The sequence below is a fragment of the Haplochromis burtoni genome, unplaced genomic scaffold (genome assembly GCF_018398535.1).
Source record: "Haplochromis burtoni strain Fernald_Lab_line unplaced genomic scaffold, NCSU_Asbu1 Contig_133, whole genome shotgun sequence".
NCBI classification, from domain to species: domain Eukaryota; kingdom Metazoa; phylum Chordata; class Actinopteri; order Cichliformes; family Cichlidae; genus Haplochromis; species Haplochromis burtoni.
Window position 1 is genome coordinate 1,275,624 of NW_024582494.1, and position 23,361 is coordinate 1,298,984.

General features: G+C 45.4%; 1 protein-coding gene across 7 annotated transcripts; it reads left to right on the forward strand.

Moving 5' to 3' along the window:
* Positions 1-59: 59 nt before the first annotated feature.
* Positions 60-23,349, forward strand: zfr2 (zinc finger RNA binding protein 2). Of its 7 annotated transcripts, none has more exons than XM_014336374.2 (19): positions 60-206; positions 4,827-5,073; positions 5,273-5,390; positions 6,525-6,752; positions 7,282-7,628; positions 9,138-9,326; positions 9,574-9,832; positions 11,045-11,235; positions 11,521-11,640; positions 12,174-12,319; positions 12,726-12,852; positions 12,958-13,160; positions 13,301-13,469; positions 15,644-15,818; positions 18,801-18,889; positions 20,281-20,376; positions 20,638-20,749; positions 20,877-20,974; positions 21,967-23,349. In XM_014336374.2, the coding sequence occupies exons 1-19, from the start codon at positions 154-156 to the stop codon at positions 22,138-22,140; spliced, it is 3,141 nt and encodes a 1,046-aa protein (XP_014191860.1). In that variant the 5' UTR covers positions 60-153; the 3' UTR covers positions 22,141-23,349. The 7 variants fall into 7 exon arrangements, with proteins under 7 accessions (XP_014191860.1, XP_014191861.1, XP_014191862.1 ...); XM_014336375.2 differs by having other exon boundaries at positions 6,528-6,752; XM_014336376.2 differs by having other exon boundaries at positions 5,276-5,390.
* Positions 23,350-23,361: the final 12 nt, after the last annotated feature.

Below are 23,361 nucleotides of genomic sequence, written 5' to 3' on the forward strand. Positions count from 1 at the left end.
GAAAGCTCCCTGTTTGTAACCGTTTCGTGTCTTTCCGATCCAGTTCCGGTATGTGACCGTTAGCAGCAGTCGAGGGGGGGAACTATCTTGAGTTTCGGTGTCACCGCTCCGCTGCTGTTTGTCAGCACACTGTACTGTACCGGAGATGCCAAGATGGCTGCAAGCAACTATTTCGGCTTCACACATGGTGCCGGTCCGCAGTACAGGTAATTCATGTGACGTGGGTTGGTGTCAGCGAGCGCGTTGAGCCGAAGGTGTCAGCTGCCGAGGTGTATCGGCGGAGACACGGTCACCCGTGGGGTTTCTCTGCGTGGCAGCGCAGGGATACACGGCTAGCTTGACCCGCTTGGTTCGGTTAGCTAACATTAGCTGGCCGAGATCGCAGGCCAGCGCTTGCAGCTTGACATTAGGTGAACCACAGCGCTATACAGCTGCACCAGTTGGTTCGATGCTTCAACACTTTCTGTGCTGTAACATAATTAAACGGGGTCAGTAGAAAGAAGTGTTTTAGCCGGGTAACGAAACCGAGCTGGCTGCAGCTGTGACGGGTTAGATTTTGGCCGGCGTTTAGGATTAAAGAGGGCCAACTCTGATCTGACACCACTGACGGTCTTGTATCCCCAAACGTCATTCTCTGACTTATCTGACATGCAGCCATACAGAGCAAAGAGGCCCTCGGAAAAGCAGCAGCAGCATTTGCATAATTTGGCCAAGTTTGCCTGCTTCATTTAGCCTTTGAATTTGACAGGTAATCAATTAGTGATGTGATGGAGCCATCATCCTGCGGTTAGTGAACTGTGAAGGTTTTCATGCCTTGTCTGTTGTGCTGCATTAAGCCAACAAACCTGACAAACCGGACTGCTTTCCTCTGCGGCCTCTTTCTGCCTTTTATACCTGTATTAAAATTCACCCCTGTCATTCTCTGCCACCAGCACTGATAAAATATGCAGTATTTAACCTTATGCTGCACACCACATCTGTGCTGATAAACTGGTTATAGGCAGGAGTTACCAGTTCACTATGCTCTTCATCATGTCAGGGCAGTGATCCAAACATCTACAGCACACTCACAGGCCGAGAGGAGTCTTCGAATATTTTGACCTGGATTTAGGGCAGCAGTGTCGTGCCCGACTAAAGACACCGAGTTGGGTTCCCAATCATTTTTGGGGAAATCTGTGGGAGCACATGGTGTGATGTTCTTTAAAGTTTTCTCTAAATTTCTGGCAGAAGTCTGTCGATTCAGACCATTTGACGTGCAGACATTTTTTAAAGTTTCACTAAATAAACTGAGCTTGCAGCAGTTTTCTTTTGGCTGTGTTGAAACCTGTTTGAAGGGCTGTCAGGAATTCCTCTGTCAAGAACCACACAGAGCTTTTGTTTTGTACTTTTAATTAAAATCGTGCTATAGACTTACACGTGTGCTCTTTTGTGACCTTACGAGCTGGACCAAATCCTGCTCTTCACAGATTTTAATCTGGCCCACCCGTTACTTTAGCTGCTTCATAATTTAGGTCGTAGCTGTGTGTCGTGAACCTTGCACCCATGCGAGACTAAATAGACAGGCGTGCTTCCACAGCTTGTGCAATCTAACAACAAATGAAAGGCTGGGACTTTCTTACTTCCCAAGTCCTGGGAAGTTTTTTACACTTCTGTGTGCGTTCCCTCACAGTCATTCCGGTAGTTTCTGCAATCTCCCTCCAGGAGTTTGTTGATATGTCCCTATGTCGAGTCCCTATGTTGCGACTATGATTACTATTCCTTATACTAAGGTGTTAATTGATTTTCTCTCACTGATAAACAAAACAAACTGCAGTGAAACGTAGCTGGAGATGCACAGGAGAAATTGGCCATTGTTTGCACAGCATGTAGCTACATTTCCAGGGAAGTGCAGGCCGGGTTTAAGTGGAGCTTTGACTGCAGCGAAAGCAAAGTTTCCACTGACGTGGGAGATGGACTGTTTGCACAGAGAGTGCTGTGTATCTGTTTGCTGTATTTTCAAAGAATATAATTCACATGGCTGGTTTGAAGTTTGAACCCCAAACAAACAAAGATAAGGCGTGACAGACGGATGCGTGCAGCTGCAGCGCTGTGAGTCTTTTCCTAAACTAGTCGCATCGTTTGGAGCAGGAAAGGCTGGCTGTACTTTAGTGTACATCCAGTTTCTGTACTGCACAGTTAATCCGCCTCATGAATGTTTTTGCATTATATGAAAGCTTCTCCACAGGCTGCATAAGACTTGCAGACAAATCTGCAGAACAACATTAAAAATTCATTACTTTGCCTGGATTTATTTATAACATAAAAATATCAGTGAACTGTATAAATATGTCATTGTTGCTCAGGTCCTCTGTGTGACCATTAGTGACAATGAATGTGACACCTCTGCCTTTAAGGCATCATTTAATTTAAGCCCACTAATGTTCTCGTCCAGACTGACACTGAAGGCTGTCAGCTGGAGTCACTGATGTCATTGCCTATAATTACTGTGCCTTCAAAAACATGCAAACATGCTGAGCAGCCATGCATGTATTTTAAAGTGATTGGTAATGATACAGATTCAAGATTCTTTATTTGTCACATTCATAGTTATAGGAGTACAAGATGCAGTGAAGTGGATCCTGACGCGCTCCTCGACTGTGCAAAAGGAGAGAAGGACATTATATACATTTAGTGAATATATACAGGAGGACATTATGTGCAGTAAGTAAGTGAACTATGTACATTAAATGAATTAAATAAATAATTTAAAAAAATCTGAAAAATGTACATTGTGCAAGTGGGTGTTAAAGTGTCTAGAAGAGTCAGGCTGGGGTGTGTTAGAGGAGTAAGTCCTGTCTCAGTCACTTATGGATGCTGAGGGAGGGTGGGGGGTGGGGGCATGTTCTGGTTTAGGACCTGAATGGCTTGAGGATAGAAGCTCCTCCGGATGGCGCAGAACCTTCTGCCTGTTGCCGGGATGGGACGGGTCCTTCAATAGCTGAGCTGCTGTAGTTCAGCATCTCCTGGTGTAGGTGTCCTGAAGGGAGGGGAGAGCAGTCCTGCAGCAGTGTGCCGTACGGGTCACTCGCTGAAGAGCTTTTTGGTTCCCAAACCAGGATGCAATGCTCTGTGTGAGGATGCTCTCCACAGCACTTGCATAGAAAGTCTTGAGGATCACTGGAGAGATCCTGAACTTCCTCAGTTGTCGGAGGTGGTACAGGCACTGCCGAGCCTTTTTGGACTGGACCTGATGAGATGAGAGCTAAGAATCAATATCCATCCATCCATCCATCTTCATCCGCTTTATCCGGGGCCGGGTCGCGGGGGCAGCAGCCTAAGCAAAGAGGCCCAGACCTCCCTCTCCCCAGCCACCTCCTCCAGCTTATCCGGGGGAACACCAAGGCGTTCCCAGGCCAGCCGAGAGATATAATCTCTCCAGCGTGTCCTGGGTCTGCCTCGAGGCCTCCTCCCGGTGGGACATGCCTGGAACACCTCACCCAGGAGGCGCCCAGGGGGCATCCTTGTCAGATGCCCGAACCACCTCAGCTGGCTCCTTTCGATGTGGAGCAGCAGCGGCTCTACTCTGAGCCCCTCCCGGATGGCCGAACTTCTCACGGGAGAGGCCAGCCACCCTTCGGAGGAAGCTCATTTCCGCCGCTTGTATCCGCGATCTCGTTCTTTCGGTCACTAGTACTACCCACAGCTCGTGGCCATAGGTGAGGGTAGGGACGTAGATCGACCGGTAAATTGGGAGCCTCGCTTTTACACTCAGCTCCCTCTTCACCACGACTCAATATCAATATGATGTCATAATACTAGAATCTGACCAGTATTGGATTTTTAGTTACTAATATTTGATTTAAAAAGCTAAAATTTCTTCTTTCTTTTTTTGAGGTGCACAATAATAAACAGATTTTCATTAAGAAGCACTTGTTTACTCTCTCTGACGCTTCTCAGTCAGCTTCTTGTTTGTGGCCTCTCCAAATTCAGCAGAACAGCTGCACAGTGCCCTCTGGTGGACCAGCTGTGCAATGTCAGCACTCATAACAAGGTTGAAGGGTGTTTCCCCGGCTCCTCTTTTCTCATTTTCTAAAACACGATACAGACATTGCAGCTCAGTCTACAGGGATGCATCACAATATCCGTGTTACTGCAAGAGAAACAATGAGCTAAAAAGGCAAAATGAATAAATAAATCATGAATTACATATTTCTTCACCGCACTGTGGTTTCAGTGAGGGTGTGTATCATTATTCTTTGCTTTTCGTCAGGTGGCTTTTGAGTCTGTTAGCGCTCGGATTAGTTTGTTCACTGCAATCATCAATGAGAAGTATTCTGTAGTTACTTCTTAACTGTGTTTGATTATCATCTTTCATTTCTGCTGTAATAAACGTTTCGGTTTAAATTCGTCTCAGCGTTGTTGGTGCTGCACAGCGTGCTGACTCCAAAAACAAAAATGCAGTTTAGCATTTAAGCGGTGCCAAACGCAGTGAGGTGCATGCTTATGCATACATGTAAAGGGATGTATGTAAAGTAAACTGAGTAAAATGATCACCACTGTGGTCGTGTCCGTGCTTTTTGCATATTATTAATGAGTCCTGCTGTTTCTTGGCTGCAGTTTAAATAACTAAGATAAGTGATAGCAGTTTCCTTTTTGCACCGGACGTTGATGTTAGTGACTCACCTCTGTGGTCTGTGCTTCAGCTAACAAGGATATTTTGGACTGAATACTTGGTTTGTCACATTCCTGTGGTAAATACCTGACAGCGTGGGTGTGACAAGATATGTCAAAATGTTTTGAGTCATTTAAATGTCGCGTCTTCCTTTCTTCCCTCTCCCATCCTGCAGTACCCAGCCTCCCCCAGCTTACTCCCATCCCTCCACAGCGAGTTACAGCGTCCAGCAGGCTCCGGCTGTGGCTCACGCTGTGACCGCCTCATACTCTCCAGCTCCGGTCCAGGCCGCCCGGCCTGTGGTCTCGGCCCCTTACCCGGCCTACCAAAGCCACCAGGCGCCCCCGGACTACACCTACAGACAGCCCGATCCCCCGCAGCCAACCACTACCCCACAGACGTACCAGGTATACTCAGACACGGTCAGTTTCTTTGCGCTTCTCTTATGATTTCTGCTCTTCTGTTTCATTTTGCATGCCGGATTTTTGCAAAGCAGGTTTTGTTTTGAGGAATTTTAGAATTCAGATGATTTAACCTGAGAGAGAATCTGTGCACGATTAAATTGTCTGCATTGCTCAAGTTTTAATATGTGTGGGTTGGATGCTCTCTTGTGAACACCAGCAGGACAACTACAATTACGGGCGTCCTGCTGCAGTGACTACCTATGACAACAAACAGTACTACCAGACGAGTATAGCAACGGCTCAAAGGACGCCTACAGAGAGTTACTACCAGACTGGTGAGTCTTTTTCATTCCCAGTGTCCAAACAGTGTAAAATGAGTTGATTTCTGCTTCTTATGGACAATAATATTAGGTTGGTGCATGCAAACCAGCTGATTTCATTTTAAACCATCTTTGCCTTCCCTGCAGGGAACCTGTGATTATTTTTCTTTGCTATGATTTCTCACTTTTTCAACTCTATTCATCGTCTGGGAGAACTTTTCATGACACATAGCCTGTTACGTTCTCCACGATTAAAAAGCTTCAGCGTGGAAGTTTAACCTCATTTGGTTTCAGTGAATAAAGAAACAAAGATCTGTGAATAAAAGAAAAGACTGACTGGTACAGGAAGTTGACCAGAGTGGTCATTTTTTTTAATATAGCATGTTGTGTCCAAGAAACACGAGTCAGGCTGTGATCTAACGTAGCTTTTGATGCCCTTGTTACAGTTTTCCTTTTAAATAAGACGTCGATATCAGTCACAGTTTCTCAGTTTGGAAGAATAAAGTCCAGCAGCTGAGCGAGTTCTGCTTCTTCTTTGGTTCGATTTTCGGTGCAGCGGCTCGATTGGGAGCAGCGTCCTGTGACTCATCAGTGATACTTTCTTCTAGAAATGTCACGAGCCTTTAGACTTTTGATGACTGCTGGATGCTGCTGTGGTGGTGCAGCTGTTATTGATCGTATGAACAGCATCTTCGGATCCCTGCAAGCTGTTTTTCCTTCTATAAATGTCCTTCAAAACCAGATAGCAGCTTTCGATGGCTCACATACATCCCCTGAGCTCCTTCGAGTTGCCGATAACCTCGGCAGCTTTAATGTCTTTATTTTGTTCCTTGTCCCTGGAAATCATTGAAGCCGAAATGTATTGATTGACTCTTTGTGAGCGTGGCACAGAGATGAAACGCCGGATGTGATGCAGAACAATGCCTTATGCCCGATAAGTGCCTAAAACGTCTGCACTGTTCTCTGTGTGCACGTCTCTGCCACTCATTTGTTAGTGAAATGAAGATCCTGCCTGCTCTGCCAGAAACTCTCTTGAACACGAACTCTATGACTCGTATCCTTCAGCTCTCTCTGTCCTTCCTCTCCACCTGTGCTGCTGCTCCTCTGTTTTCCTTCACCCCTCAGTTCTGTCGCATTTTTCTGTATCAGTAGGAGTGAAGAGTGCTTACAGTCCAGCCACCTCCACTGTGTACAATCAGCCGCCTCCCCCCCAGAGGCAGGTGACAGCACTGAAACCCCTCGCCCCCTCCAGCTCTGTGTCTACCAGCTACAACATCTACCCAGTGTCCACGAGTGTCCAGCAGCCTCTAACGCCAGTTTCGTCGTACACGCTCGGCTCCTCGTTCAGCTCCAGCGTCGCAGCCACCTCCTACTCAGGTGACGTCAACATCGGTTTATAGACGCGCTTTAAAGCTGCTAACATTTCAGCCAACTTGTTATTTCTTTTTATGTGTTTTTGTTACAGGTAGAACTGAACAACGATAAGCTATCGGCTAAAGATAGAAAACCTGTTTAATTAGCTGCACGTTTAACTGTGACTGCACACAGGTCGTGCTAATTCGTGCATACAATCTGATATTACTCATCAAAGCTGAAGCTCAGACATGTTGGATGTGGAAAACAAGAAGCGAGGTAGAAGCTAATGTAGCTGACAGGGAAACACGGTAAATGTTACACAGATTATTCAAATGAAAGCAAACTCAGACTAAATGATTTTACAGTGAATAAATATTTGCCTTTCATTGGTGGATGATGTGTTACATCACTGACATCTGTAAGGCTGAAGCTCAGATGTGAAAGCAGAGTGGATGAAACTGAATGCAGCTTATTTCCTGAATGACTGCTGACTGTTTGACCCATATCCTGCTTGCTTTCGTGTCCCTCTCTCTGCTCTCTCACCCCTCAGGCATTAGCTACTCTGGTTATGATTCAGTCGGCTACACCTCGGCATCCACCCCCACCTATTATCAGCCGCCCCAGCAGACTCTGTCCCAGCCGCAGCCGCAGCCGTCACAGCAACCTCAGCAGCCGCAGCAGCCGCAGCAGCCGCAGGCCCCCGTTCAGCCGCCACCCAAGCAGCTGACCAGCTCGTCCTGGAGTAACTCGGGCAGCAACATGGTGACCGCTCCGACTGGAAACGCCTACAAAAAGCCCACGTTTCACCAGAGCAAGCTGCAGAAGCCCAAAGGGCCTCCCAAGCAGCCGCAGCTTCATTACTGTGACATTTGCAAGATCAGCTGTGCAGGCCCTCAGGTAGGCCATCAGAAGTGAGGAAAACATGTTTAATTTTGTGTTTCTGGAGCTTCCCTGATGTGTTTTCAGTATTTTCGGCACGTTATCTGCGGCGGCCGCACGGCTCTATTAGATGAGTCATTGCTACTGTTGTCGTGACTATTTTGCTGCCTTCTTATAAAGGACCTTGAAGCTAGTAACAGATGTCCTCCTGCTACTCTGGAAGTCTGCAGTGAGCTGGAGCGCCAGTAGGGCCAGTAGAGAATATGTTCCTGTCCCAGTATTCAAGCTTACGGAGGCTGCTGAGCAGTGAAGTTGTGTAGTAGTAACACAGCGCCAAATAGGAGCACCTTATTACCGTATTTCCCGGACTACAAAGCGCACCCGAATATTAGCCGCACAAGCTAAAATCAGGGGAAATCCTGTTTTGTACATACATGAGCCACACCTGACTAAAAGCCGCAGGTGTTTCAATGTTGACTCATCATATGTAAGAGAATATGCACAAAGCGAATCAGGAAAGAGACGGCTGTTTGGAGACACACCCCTTTTATTAATATTTTGAAAAACAAGTTACGGGTACATATTTGCACAACTTTTTAGGTATATGTACAAGTAGCGGTAATTACAAATACAAAACATGTACTGTGCTTCATGAATGAGTAACAAATGTAGTACATAACAATAACCTGCAGCACACCAGAAAAATAGATTCGGACTACCTTTTAGGCTCAGGTGCAGTGACACAGCTTTAACAAGAAGAAAAGTCAGTCATTCACCACCATCTTCCTGCCACTAAAACCACCAAAGTCCTCTTCTCCAGTGTCGGATACAAACAGGCTCAGGATGGCTTCGTCATCCACTCTTCTTCTCTCCTTCGTTGTCACTTTCAAAACCAAAGAAATCCTCGTTGTCAGTGTCAGAGTCGAACACCCTCAGAAGGGCCGTGGCGGTGTCCTCCTCTCCATCATGCAGCAGTCCAGCCCTTCGAAATCCGTTGGTGATCGTGGATGTTTTCACACTTTTCCACGCTGTCAGAATCCACCGGTGGAGTTGGGCATAACTTGCTTTTCGCAAGTTTATCGCCGCTCATCATCCACGCCTCCCGCTGAACGCGTAGCGCTACTTTGAAGTTTGTTTTTCGCGCTACTTCGTACGGCACTACGTTGCCTGGCGGACGGACATGTGACTAACATACCACTCTTGAACCCCGATCCTTCCGCCAGGCAACGTAGTGCCGTACAACAGCGGAACACACAAAACAAATCGTCTTACGATATGACAAAAATCACGGACAATCCATAGAAAAGCCGCAGGGTTCAAAGCTGGTGCAAAAAGTAGCGGCTTATAGCCCGACAATTACGGTAATTCTAATTTATATAATGCTTTGTATTAAATCACTAAAATACAAGCAAAAAAAGACGTTAGAATATTAGCGTTTGCTTCAAAGGTGTATATCAATGAAAGCGTCCACGATTGTTTTAGATGCTTCGTGTTGTTGACTGGCTTCATCTTTATTTACTGCATTAGACGTACCGGGAGCATCTGGAGGGCCAGAAGCACAAGAAAAAGGAAGCAGCCCTAAAGTCTGGAGGGCAGACGGGGCCCAGCAACGGCCCCAGAGGGGTCCAGACGCAGTTACGCTGTGAGTTATGTGACGTCTCCTGCACAGGAGTGGATGCTTATGCTGCTCATATCCGTGGGTCCAAACATCAGAAGGTACGCATCCCTGTGGGGCTTTTCTCCCCATCTTTCTGTCTGTCCATATTTGCTGTTATTAAAGGAATAAAATAAGCAGCTGACATGCTTTCAGTAGTGATCGTGACTGTGGCGTACACATGTGATGTTCCACTTGACCTGCCAAGTCCTGGAACAAAACCTCCCAGAGGGATTTGGGGTGGGATTAAGTATCAGCAGCCTTAAATGGGTCTGTCTCCTTGTGTCTGTCTTTGTCGACCTCGGAAAGGTGGTGAAACTTCACACCAAGCTGGGGAAACCTATACCTTCCACTGAGCCGGTGTTAGTGAATTCTACTCCAGTTGTCACAACCACGACAGCCGGGAAGCCTTCAGTCCCCTCCTCCTCCTCCTCCTCCTCGTCCTCCTCCACTTCTGCATCGACCACTGCAACTCCTGCTGCAGCTCCCAAACCGGTGGCTGCAAACAGCACGGCTAAAACAGCAACACCAGTCAAGAAGCCCCCGCCTTCCAGAATAACTGTCATTTGTAAGTTTGTTCAGCTGTTATAAAATGTTGGATCTTTAATATTCAGTGTTCACTAATTCAGATGAACGGTGCACACTTACCTTAAGAATGATAATAATAACAACCATAATAAAAATAATTCAAAGGAAAAACATTTGCTTTAGCAGGTTTGTCTGGTTTAAATCTATATTTATGTTTTGGGTGAGTTCACAGATGATCTAAGTAGCGCCTCTTCATCGACAGCATATCTGATCCATCTTTATTACTTTAACACCCCAGCACAGGACCAAGGAGCTCTACAGGAAATATGTTAAGACCGACAGAATAAAACAAAACAGTAAAAAATAAAACTAGTGCTGCACGCCGTCAACGAGCTAACCGCGCTAACGCGTCGACGCCGTGCAGCCCCGCGCATGGGGCGATCCGCGCTAACTCGCTAACGGAGATTTCCCGCTTTAATGCAGTTATGGCGTTAACGTCATTTTAACGAGATTAACGCTGACGGCATTAAATGAAACACATAATACATAAAAATTAAAACAGCGCTTTATTTACAAATAAGATAAAATCAACTAAAATAAAACTAGAACTAAAAACCAACATCGCACCAGGAGCCAGAGGTCAGGGTGGTCTCCTCTCTGCAGGCAGATCGTACCAGCGTAAACAAAATAAACTGAAATGCAATTTCACACTGAACACGTTTGCAGTGCAGCTGCAACTGTAGTGTTTAGTTTCTATAAATCAGTAAAATGAAGTGCAGTCTATTCATGCAGCTGTGGGGACTATTTGTTTTAAGCAACTTGACGGCACACAGCGCTGCGCACATGACAAAGGCACGCTATGCAAACAATACGATGACTAGAACCTGTAAAAATAAACGATGAGAATAAAAACGATAAGATGAGGAAGATTTAACAGCTCTTTAACGGTTTGCAGAGAAATGTCACCTGCAAGGACAGAAAAGGAATATTCTCTGTTCTCTTTGTGGTTGCGTTAAATTAGTTCACATTGAACGATGTTTAGTGTTTATTAGTTAGTCGTGTATCTCTCCATAGCCGTTTCATTTAACGCTTGCTTCTTGGATATCCTTTCTTAGTAATTCCTTTAGTTGTGAAACTGTTGTTAAACTTGGGGATCAAACTGGAAGTAGAAGAGCTGCGTCTTCCATTAAACGAGCCTCGAGTATGCCTTCAGCGACCTCCTGAAAGTGTTAACATTTGCCCTGCTTCACAGCCAATAAGCCAGCCAGCACTGCCGCTGCAGCAACAGCAGCGGCGCCGGTGGTGGTGGTGGCTGCAGCCAAGGTCGAGGAGCCTGCGCAGCCGTCAGTCCAGAAGATGGAACCGCAGAGCGAGGATGAGGATGGAGACAGAGCTGGAGGCCAGGGAGACATCCAGCCAGTGGGACACGACTATGTAGAAGAGGTAGGCGGGAAAAGGGTTTGATGGCAGTCCAGTGACGGACGGCAGCTGTGAAATGCTGTGAGGTTATATTTACCTGCTTTATCCTGCCGGCAGTTTCCAGTCATCATGGGACACAGCAGCATTCGGGTTAACCAAGAGATCTCTAATATTAGTGAAGGTGATTGTTGTAGCAGTTATCAGGACTGACATGGAGCCTAATTGTGACAACATTACACGTCATTATGAGCTGCATTTATAAAGGTTTCATTACTGTTTCAAACTCATGCCAGTTCTCTTCGTTTTCAGGTTCGTAATGATGATGGAAAAGTGATTCGATTCCACTGTAAACTGTGCGAGTGCAGCTTCAATGACCCCAACGCGAAAGACATGCACCTGAAGGGAAGAAGGCACAGGCTGCAATACAAGGTAGAAATGAAGAGCATTGCTGAGCCAAAGCTGCGTATTCTGGAACAGAGTTTGACAATCCTCACTGAAACCATGTGTCTGTTGTGAAGTAACGCGCGTAAATGACAGTTTAGCGGTGATTCCCAAACAGCTCCGCTGAGATATGCCAGGGAATTTTCTTTATGGTTGTTTTTGAGCACCAAATATGATGTGATGGATTCCGACTGAGCGAGACCTTAATCTAATCTTGTCAGCCACAAAGTAGCATACCCTGCTGTCTCTGCTATTATAATGGAGCGTCGTTTACAAAGTGGACATGGGGTGGTGCTAAAGAGAGAGCGCTGAGGTATGAAATCAAATGAGGTTCATTTTCAAATGGATTTGTATGAAATCTGGTTCTAAGCGGAGTCGTTCCACCTCAGCTGTCCAGAACCAAACGGAGGTTTAAGTCCGTTATGGAAACTTGAAATGGAAAGAAAAACGCTGTCGGGTAATCTGTGAAGAGACAGAGTAGACGAGAACATGTTCATCACATGCTTTCTGTCCCTCTGTAGAAGAAAGTGAACCCGGAGCTTCCCGTGGAGATCAAACCCAGTAACCGGGCCAGGAAGCTGCAGGAGAGCAAGCTGAAGAAGCAGAAGCAGAAGGCGGTGCTGAAGCGGCAGAGAGATGACGAGCAGCGCTGGCACATGGAGATGAGGTCAGAGTCAGACGTTGACCTGGGGGGGGGGCATGCGTACAGGTAAAACCAAAGAGGATGTGCCAAATTTGAGTAGCTGACTGGCAGATTTGCATGAATGCGTGGAGAAATGTAATTTTTTCATCTTATTTTTACACTCGTGTTATGTTTCTGATATCACTGACCCCCAGAGAAACGTTACAGTGAAATCAGACTTTTTCAGATTTCATCGTTTCACCCGATTAAAAAGTTCCCTGTTCACATTCTCAGGTTCACTTCAGCTGAATCTTAGGCGATGCTCTAGATTTTGGTGCAGGACTTTTTATAAGTCTGATGTATTATTAATGGCAGACAGAGCGTGCGCCTCTCTCCGCTGGAAAAAATTATTCTTGACGAATGGCATTCGAATCCTTTCCTCCTCCTGCAGGCGATATGAGGAGGACTTGTACTGGAGGAGAGTGGAGGAGGAGCAGATGTACTGGGGGGAGCAGAGACGCAGGATGGCACCTCCACCTCTGATGAGCCGCCCCGGGATGCCAGTGCCCCCTCTACTGGTGAGCATTGAAACAGCATCTTTGTTGTTCATCTGTTACCTGGAAAAACAACAACAACAAGAAAAACAAGATCTGATTCCACTTCCTCCTCCCGTCTCGCTTCAGTCTTGTGTGCGTCGTCCTGACTCGCTCGACGACCGCCACATCATGGCCAAGCACTCCACTATTTACCCAGTGGAAGAGGAGCTGCAGGCTGTTCAGAGGATCGTCTCCCACTCGGAGAGAGCCCTGAAACTGGTGTCAGACTCTCTGCTGGAGAAGGAAGCACTGACTGATGATGGTGCTGCTGAAGGAGGAGATGAAAAAGGGTAAAAACCTGGCAGATAATTCCCATTTATCCAGCATGTGATTTTTATTTATTTATTTTACGTGCTGCGCGTTTCTAATAGTTCCCAAAGCAGAAGAACAGAAACAAATCAAAGCCTGTGTCTGTGTGTCTGCCTGGCAGGACCGAGAGCCCGGCCCGGCTGCTGAAAGGCGTGATGAGGGTGGGAATCCTGGCCAAAGGCTTGCTGCTTCGCGGAGACAGAAATGTGGAGCTCATCCTGCTGACTGCAAAGAAACCCACCATCTCGTTACTGAAGAGCATCGCCAAGCAGCTGCCAAAGGAGCTGGCGGTAAGCAAATCTCACAAAAGACACGCTTTAGGCAACGGTTTCATCTTTCTGTGATGTGTGCGACTTTGATCCTGAGTTATTTTGACAGTTACTGTATGTGGGATTAAAAAGCAGAACAGAAATATTTCGATATGCAGTCGAGTTATCAGGCGCTGTGGATATTTTATTGTTTGTCATCACTGACTTATGACTTTAGTCATAAGGCCTGGACCCTGAGGTTTCACGGTTGTGCAAGAAAAAGACAGAAAACCGGAAGTTTTCACTTGTAATACTGTTTGTTATACAAGAGGAAACGAGGTTTTAGCAACTCGAATACCAATCCCACTGCAGCTCATCAGGTACAGAGCAGGTGACTGTATGCACGTGTCCCCCAGAGCCAGAAAAAAGAGCAGTTTGTCATCCACACGTACAGTCGTGATAAGAGGAAAGTACACCCGGGCCACGGTTATACTTGTCAGGACGTAATAAAAATACTCGTGTCCTTAGAGGGATGAGCAACAAAGCGTGTCTTAGTGCATTGCGTGTTCGTCTGTTTAACAAAAACGAAATTAAAATGCAGAAGCAGAGTGTGGAAACATGTAGGACACCCTATGATTCAATCATTTCTGTATGACTGTCAGTCCTTTACGTCATTGTAGAGGCATTTTGGTTCACTCGTCTTTCCAGCATCGCTTCACCTCATTGAGGTTTGTGCACAGCTCTCTTAAGGCTAACGTCTGTGCACCTTCTCTTTTCGGTCATTCTGCTCTTTCCAATATTTGGGCAAGCTTTGGCGGTCAGGCAGACGGCGCCAATCCAACACAGTCGACCGAGGTGCGGTCCAGTTAAAAGACTGTAATAAAATACAAAAAGACATCTTAACCAAGAAGGAAAGTAACAGTACCGTAAACAATATTAACACCCACACTCTCAGTTTGGGGACACAAGGAGGGACAGGACAGCTGATCTGAGAAACCTTTGTGGGGACGTATATCTGCCCTCATGGTTTCCTGGGTGCTGTGGCTGCGAAACAAGCCCAAATCATCAGCTGCGTTTAACAGCTGGTTTGAGGGGCTTTCGCTGATACGTTTGGTTTTCATCAAACACGGTGCTGTGCATTGTGGTCAAACGCCTCTGAGATAACTCGTTCCAAGTCATGTGGTTTCCTCAGACGCAGCGTTGCAAAAAGATTTTAGAGATAAGAGTCTCCTGGCAACCTGCACTCAGTCTTCTTATAATTATACTGACACAGACTTCAACATTTCACAAGCTGACTCAAGCCCGTAGAGTCTTGACGTATGAATGTATCCGAGCTCCTGGGAGGACTGTGATGACGCGTATGAATGCTTCATACTTGGCTAATTATTGTGAAAGCAGCGAGGGTGGAGTAAGATTTCCACGCACAGCTTCTGCATTTGGATAAATGTTTTGTTAAATAAATACTGACACTGAGTAATATGTGATGTCATTCTGAGATTGTGTTTAAATTAAGACCTAATGACCAGATTAAGTCCTGATAAGTGAAGCTGTATAAGCTAAAGAAAGTGTGCTTTTATTTTTAACGTGACTGCACGAAATTAAAAACGTCTTTGCAGCGAGAATTTAAAAGCTGAATGTCGCGTTAAAGAGTAAAGTTATGAATTCGTTCAATTGCAGAGACACAACTTTGTGGGGATACTGTGTGATTTGTGGCTTTGGGGGAGGTCCTTTCATGTTCACGGCCGAGCTGCCAGAGGCCGAGTGGGAAGACCAGTGTGCATTTTTAAATTGTCGCTGCTTTCAGAGTAACGTTCGCAAGACAGAGGAAACGTGGTTGCGATGTGTTGTAATTATTCACCATTTCTTCCTCCTGCTGTAGCTGCCACGAGTGTTTGACTGCAGGTGCTTTTCACTGATCTTTAGACTTACTGCCTGGTTATGACACCTGAACCCTACAGAGTGAGATGGGACTTTTCTTCCTTAGCAGCCCCTTTCTTTTAATAAGTATTATGGCTACAAAGTTACTGTCGATGAACAGCTTTTGAGCTTTTTAAATAAGGGACCTAAATTGTCTTGAAGGGGACAAAAAAGAAAGAAAGAAGTCGAGTTAAAATATTTCAGTCCGTCCCTGTATTACTGCCAAACAAGGCTATTCATTGTCCCTACGCCACTTCTCCTCTGTAGTGAGTAATCCCAAGTGTCCTTTTAACCGGCAGACTTTTTCTGAAGATCAGTATGAGGTGCAGGCTCACCCCGAGGAGGCGAACATCGTGATATTTTCAAGCAAGGAGCCCAAAATGCAGGTGACCATATCTCTCACCTCGCCGCTGATGAGGGAGGACCCTGCTGCTGAGAAGGACAAGCAGGCAGGAGGAAAAGCGGCTGAGAAAGGTTAGAGAAGCCAAAGCTTTCAGTACCAGACGACCAAATGTTGGCTATGTGTGTAATACACTTATATATAGAGACCCCGCCCCCTCCCTTTCCACCCAATAGCAGCCTGAATTTTTAGGCTTAAAAATTACACAAGAATTCATGTGGGACTTTTAACTAAGCCCACAGTCGAGATTTCTCCTTTTTTCTGTCTTTTCTCAGCCCCGAAATAAGAATTAAATCACGCATTCATTTGTCCCACGCCTTTCATTTCCCCATTTTTTTATTTTTTTTTTTTGCAGCTGCAATAGTCCCCAACTTCTTTATTTCTTTTCCACAACATGGGAACCAAAAGCCGGGCTCTCCGACCTTTCTGTGCCACTGAGCTGTGTGTTTATCCTGTGAACACATGCTCAGATAAAACCTTCAGGGAGCTGTCCAGATAATGCCCAAGGATGGAAACGGTTCAAATAAACGTTTACAAAAAGCCTCACGTATACACACCGGTGCAGTTCTGCTTCTCTCGCCGTCTTTGCGACGATACCACTGAGGGGATTTTGAGGTCCAGCGACTTCCCGTTCCCTCGCGTCTCATCCTTGCATCATCGTGTGGCATTATCGATGATACGGTGCTGGAGTGTCCTTTCGCCGCCTCACAATGATCGAGGAATTTTAAGCGGACATTAGCGAAGCGTTGCATTTATTTCCCCCCACAAAACAACAAAGTTGTCTAAGATCATTGTGTTGCAAACACTCCTCCACCCGCTCCAGTAAATGTCAGCATTGCAATGTTTTTTTTCACATTTGGAAAACATGTTAGAGATGTTTTCTGTGGCCGCTGTCTTTTGTTTTTTTGTTTGGGTTTGTTGATCAGTGCATCCGATTCTGTATCAGCAGACCTGGGCAAGCCGAAGGCTCGTCTGAAGCCACACTGGAGTACACATACCACTGAGAAGTTCACCCACTTTTATGAAGCTTCTCAGAGGAGGATCGCCCTCCTGTTCACTGACACTGAGCTCCCACTCTGAGAGCTGTGATAAATGTGGGTCTGTCTTTCGAGGTGGTATGCGAGTGTAGACTTCAAAATAAAAGTTGCTTGCTTTATGTTCTGCATTTGCCCTGTGAGAAAGCTAATCTCCTTTGTTGTTGCTACAGTTCTAGTGAACATGGAAGTGTGGAAAGCCCCAGTATTACTTCATTACAGCCATCAGTAACCTCATCTGGAGTGCTCTGGAGAAGACCACCATGTGTCATTTTTAGATGGCTAGTCTTAAAAATGTCCTCAAAATTTCTCCACCTTTTTTGTCCTTTTTCTTTCTTCATGATCTAAATCCACCACAGACACAGGCTCCGTCACTCCACGACTAATTACGTTCATCTTCTTGTTTTTGTTGTTGTTTGCTTATTGACGTTGATATTGTCCTAAAATATGAAGTGACAGTCCTTACTTTTGTCCCTATGGCTGCTTGATTAATTAGCTATAAAGACAGTTAGGACAGATTAAAGGAAACCAAGCAGTGCGGAACCAAAGTTGAGACATTTGTTACAGAATGATAAACTTTCCAAACTAAAGTTTGAGTTAAAAAGTTCAAAAAGATATAATCAGACACTTTTTTTAGTAACTTTTTGTTAGTCATCCAACGTCAAAGGCAAACAGGGGAAATCCAGCAGTCACAGCTCCGAGTCCATCATGGAAAACTTCTAAAAGTCTGGTGATCACTGGTGGGAGTGTGCTGCACTTTGACTGGATTTTGCTGTTTTTCACTTTGTGCCAGTTTCTCTCACTTCCTCAGTTTGGAAGATTGTTAATACTTATTAATATTACTGAATAATAAGACCGCTGTCTGATCAGGACTCGAAGAAAGACACAGATTTGTGTTTAAATATTTTCTTTTTCTTGTAATTGCAGCGAGACAGAATTACACTCACTGGCCACTTCATTAGGTACACCTTTTCTGCTGCTCAACGATACAAATATCTAATTAGCCAATCATATTTAGAAACTCAAGAACGGGGAAGACAGGTGACTTAAGTGACTTTTGAACAGGGAATGGTTTTACTGGTTTGGGCATTTCACAAAGTGTTGATCTGCTGGGATTCAGCAGTTCTCTGGGTTCTCAGAGAAATGGCCAGACTGCCTCGAGCTAACAGGAAGCCAACGCTAAATTTAAAAAATCAAAAGAAAACCAAAACACGGTGTGCAGAAGAGCACCTCTCAGTGCACATTACGCCTGCACCCCATTAGGCTGGTGGTGTAATGGGGTGGGGGATATTTTGTGGGCGCGTGTTGATTGCTGCTTTCAGCAGAACATGACAGCGAGTGCATGGTACTCAAATAACCTCCATAACCATCAGATTGCAGTAGAAGTAGGGCACCTTGAGGATGTGGTGCAAAGGGAGCCACCTCGTAAATGTGCACCTGATAATCTGCAGCAACTGTAGCAATGTTTCCAGCACATTAGTCAATCTATGCTGTGAAGAGTCGCGGCTGAGCAAAAGGGGTCCAGCGCAGTACTGCTGAGGTATACCTAATAAAGTGGCATGAGTGTATGCGCAGGGGGAGGAAAACCAGCTTCGGTGGGCTTTGTAGCATACAGGTTTTTTTAATTCTCCATGCCTCAAAGTCCACCAGAGTTTCACCAAAGACAGCAGCACTCGGACTGTGAGCGTACACAAGTCGGCATTAAACTGAGCGGGAATTAGTCATCGTGTAAAAAGCATCCTTTGGAATTCCTCCTGGTTTACACATGCCTGTATTCTTATTCGATGCCTCCCTTCTCATTCATCTTTCCCCCTCATTCATTTTCTCATCCATCAACTTCAAACCAGAGAATTTAAGGACTGATGGAAATGTTTCTCCTTGTGAGGTACTCTCACTCTTACATCTCTGATCAGTGACTGTACGTCAAGAGATACAACACCTACACTTAGGTAGTGCAGTCAGTATGTGGGCTTTGCGCTGGTTTGGCTGTAAGTCATGAAGTCAGTACGTTATCTCCTACAGATGTGGCTGAGAAGGATCCTCCTGATCTCCTGAATAAGAAGAAATGCCTGGAATACCTAGCTGCTCTGCGCCATGCCAAATGGTTTCAGGTATGTGTGTGTGTACGTTCAGTTTCCCTTTAACTCTTCTGATAAGCTGTGCAGTTAAATGAAAGACACTTAAAGCAGCTTTTAGTGATTATGGCCGTGGTGAGTGTTTGAAATTAAGGCAGTTGGACTTATTTTTTGATTCGTGAAGAGATTTTCACGTGTCATCCGAGCGGCTCCCGAGCGGTCCCCTCTGAGAGTCGTTGATCCACAGTTAATCATGTGAGTCGTCACATGATGAGCCGGTGCATGAAACAAAATCTGGGTCATTTCCGGTTGCGGCGGTCAAGGTGTGTGAGACGTTGCCCCACGCTGTTTGTAAGCTGCTGAGGCCACATGAGCGGCGCTGCGAGCCGGGATTGAATCGTCTGTTTTTGTTTTCAAGCACGCGAGGCTGCCACCCAGGCTTTTCCCATGACATGCCGTTATCTCTGAGCTATGTTCATAAAGGTGCTGGTGAAACAGATCGTGAGATTTTGTTTCACCGGTGGTTTCTGGTAAGAGGAAGATGCTGCCAGCCCACTGGCTGCTCTCTCTGTGGTTTGTGCTGCTGTTTCGTTACTTCTCAGGTGCTTCACATCGCTCTGTGTTGTTCCTCTGCAGTGATAAGTGTTCTAGTTTCTGTTTCATCACAGGAGTAATTCTGTTTAACCAGATAACTTTACCATGATGAGACATTTTCTTGGTTTGACAGACTGTATCTTTGGGCAAAAGTCCCATCCTTCCTTTATCACAGCAGCTGTAGTTGCAGACAGAAAGAAATGCAGGGTGCAGCGTCTGAGCACGCTCAGTGTCTGCGACAGATGAACAGGTACACTTGGTCCAGTATAAGAAGGGAAGGTGATTCTCTACAAACGGCTGCAAGAGGCTGTTGTTGTGATTCAGAGCTTTACCGATATAACTGAACTGTAATGGAAACATTCAGACGTACAGTGCTCAGAAATTGCAGAAAACCCATAAGCCACACCTCAGACTCTGCAGGCCTCACTCAGCATGTGAGATGTTAACGTTCATGACCGTACAGTTAGAAAAAGTGTGGTACGGCTTGTTTCGAGAACATTTCTTCTCTGCAGAGAGAACACGAGCCTAGCTTTGCAGCGTTGCAGACCGGCGAACATCGAGATACGTTGCACCAAAAATTCCCACGCAGCAGACTTACAAAGTCATACAGACAGCCACCACTTCTATTTATTGAAGCTAAATATGTTTCTACAATCTACTGAGTCATTGCTTTTAGTTTTTTTTGTTAAATAAGTGATGACTGTGCAATATGTCGCGTTGTTGTCCATCTCAGGTTGCATGTAAATAATTTAGAAGCTGATATTTTTATTATATCCTCAGACATCCTTTTGAACATGACTGCATATGCTTTTTTGTCTGCTTTGTTTCTGGAGGCTCGTGCCAACGGTCTGCAGTCCTGTGTGATCATCATTCGGGTGTTGAGAGATTTATGTCAGCGGGTTCCCACCTGGGGGAAGATCCCCTGCTGGGTAAGTGGCTTCATTTATCCTGTTTTTGCTTATTGATGAGGTTTTCTCTCTTTCATTTGTCTTGTTGTTTGTCTGCTTGGTCGATCTACGAAGGAACATTATGCAAAGCATGCTGAGCATTCATAACTCGGTCAGACTCGATTGGACTGTGTGGGAGGCGATAGTTTCAAATGTCCTAAGCTGGTGTTTAATGGACAGGCAGTACGACAGTATACACGTGACATGTGATGTCTTCTTCCATTTGACTGTTTCTTCTTCCAGGCGATGGAGCTGCTGGTGGAGAAGGTTATCAGCAGTGCCACAGGCCCACTTAGCCCAGGGGAGGCAATGCGCAGAGTCCTGGAGTGCATCTCCACCGGCATCCTGCTGCCAGGTCACACACACACACACGCGCTAAGGAAAGCAGTCGATGAATGCCACGTGCAGAACTTAGTCGCATTTGCTTCCCTTTGAGCTGCTACAAAATAGCGATTAACTCTCTTTCTCCTGCCTTCACTCAGACGGACCAGGTCTGATGGACCCCTGTGAGAAGGAGCCAACAGATGCTTTGGAAAGCATGGAACTTCAAGCGAGAGAGGACATCACTGCCGGTGCACAGGTACCCACACACAGCTGTACACCTGAGACCATCATAGGCACTAACAAGTAGGGATGGGAATTTAGCGAACCCGATTCCAATATTGATTCAGTCCCTTCTCGTTGTCTTATCGCTCCGCTTTGAGAGTCACCGTTGCTAAGCAACATATCAAAAAGACGTTACGTTCATCATTCATGCAGATTAACACAAATCCCTGTCCTAATGAGGATACACGTGTGACCTTTGTCTTAGCATTTAGGTGGGAAAACGCAAAGCAAAAATAAGAACCAGCACAAAGACGCTTTAATGCGATCGCCATGGCGATTCTACTTTAGAAACACCAACAGGTAGAAGCTGAGCTGCAGCCCGGGGTCGGCGTTCGCTCAGCTTTTACTCTGGGTTCTTGGCTAGCTTAGCGTTAGCATGCCGTCTGTGCAGATGCTTGCAAAGAGCCAACGTTGTGTGTGTTAGCAGTACGATGCAGTTGTTTCTGTCCTGGGTTCAGTTTGCCATCGTGCTGTCGTCCCTTTGTGCAGTAAAAATAAAAGTAATGTCCATATTTTTCTCCTCTGATACGTCTGAAATCGACTGATTGTAGCACAACTGGAACCAGTGAGTAGGATTCACAGGCAGGCAGGCTAATAAGTCCAAGGAAGTGGAGTACTGGATTCCCATTCCTGCTCAGACTTCTCATGTTCAACCCCACTGCCATAAAGAACATTCAGGAAGTTGTTCATAACATCCTCTGTAAAACTGTAATAACTTCTCGTTCTGTGACAGGTGAACACACCTGTGTTTCTCTATTATACCTTCATGCTTTCTTATTGTGCATATTATATATTAATGCAATTTGCACGACTCTCACACAGTATCAGTCTCACTTTTTAAACTTAATTTTTACTCTATTTTCTGTTTTATCACTGTTAATTATGTATAAGCATCTCTCATAGTATGAGCTCTTAGTAAGCACTTTAACTTTGTCTATCTATCGATTGTATCCTCTCTGTTCCCAGCATGCTCTGCGGCTGCTTGCTTTCCGTCAGATCCACAAGGTCCTGGGCATGGAGTCCCTGCCAGCATCCAAGGCCAGCGCACGTAACCGCAAGCGTCGACGGGATGTCAGCGAGACGGGCGAAGGCGAGGGGGAAGGCAAAAAAGACAAGAAGGAAGAGGCGGCGAGTGCTTGACCTCTGCCTCCGGAGCAGAGGCATTTACTAGTTTAGAGACTGGTAGAATGTCACAACATTAAACGTTCTTTCTTTTCTCGAAAAACAATCTTAACACGCAGCTATACACGTACAAATATAACTTTGACTCTACATGTTACACATCTACCCTTAAACTGTGGGGGATGAAGCTTCGGAAGGAGGGAAGGGACTGACGATTGGTTGCAATTCCTTCTGATTTCAGTGTGCGGAGTGAATAAAGGGAGTAAACTCCTCTTTTTACACGCAGTATACGAACCACCACTAATTTGTGTGCCGTTGTGTTGTTTGCTATGATGTTAAAGCCTCCAGTGCAGTTTAAACATCAGCACCTTAAACTTTATTTGCAGCTTTTCTCCGTGAAGAAAAAGCTGGACGCTGCTGCTCTTCGGGCGAGTTCAGTTTTATCATCCCGACTCTTGAATTAACACTGGTGCAGAATATTTGCTGCTGAAACTGGTTTCTAAGATTGTGAAAAGTGGGCAGGAAGCTTTGAAACTGTGAGGGAGGTCAGATAAGAGTGAGCGAGCACAGTACATGAAGTGATCTTTACTTTGCTTAAAGGTAACACACACAAAAAATCCCCGCTGTTTCCAAATAAGTCTAAAATAACCGGCCCACCAAAGGTGGCTTTCTCTGGTGATAGTTAATCTGCCTCTGAAGGGAGAAATCTTCCTTGGTGCAGTTCAGTAGCATGCTGAGGGACTGAAGCACTGTATGCAGCCATAATTGTATAATTTAAATAATATTACCTAGTAATCTTTTTTTCTTCCAGAGTATGGTTAGAAGAAGAGAGAAAATGAGACTGAATACTTACTGAAATGACTAAATCGTTATAGTCCTTTTGACTTTCTTCCTTGTGCCTGCCTCATGTTATGTATTACTGATTAAGAGGAACAATTATGGGTTTTGTCTGGTTTGAATCCTGATGAGCGGTATGTCACAGAGACAAGGGAGCCGACGTTTTACGCACCTCTGGCTCAGAGTTGATGCGCATTTTTAGTTTTATCTTCATTTACCAACAGCATCACAGTATACTACTTGCTTATTTTATTTCCGAGGGATGCTGCGGTCTGTTTTTTGTATTGTTGAAACGGGAAGCGTGAACCTCTCTGTCCTATTATTTGAATGTCTTTGTAGTGTTGCCTAAAGTTGAGGGGAGATATTAAAAATAAAGAGGAAAAAAACACTCTTCGGGCTTTT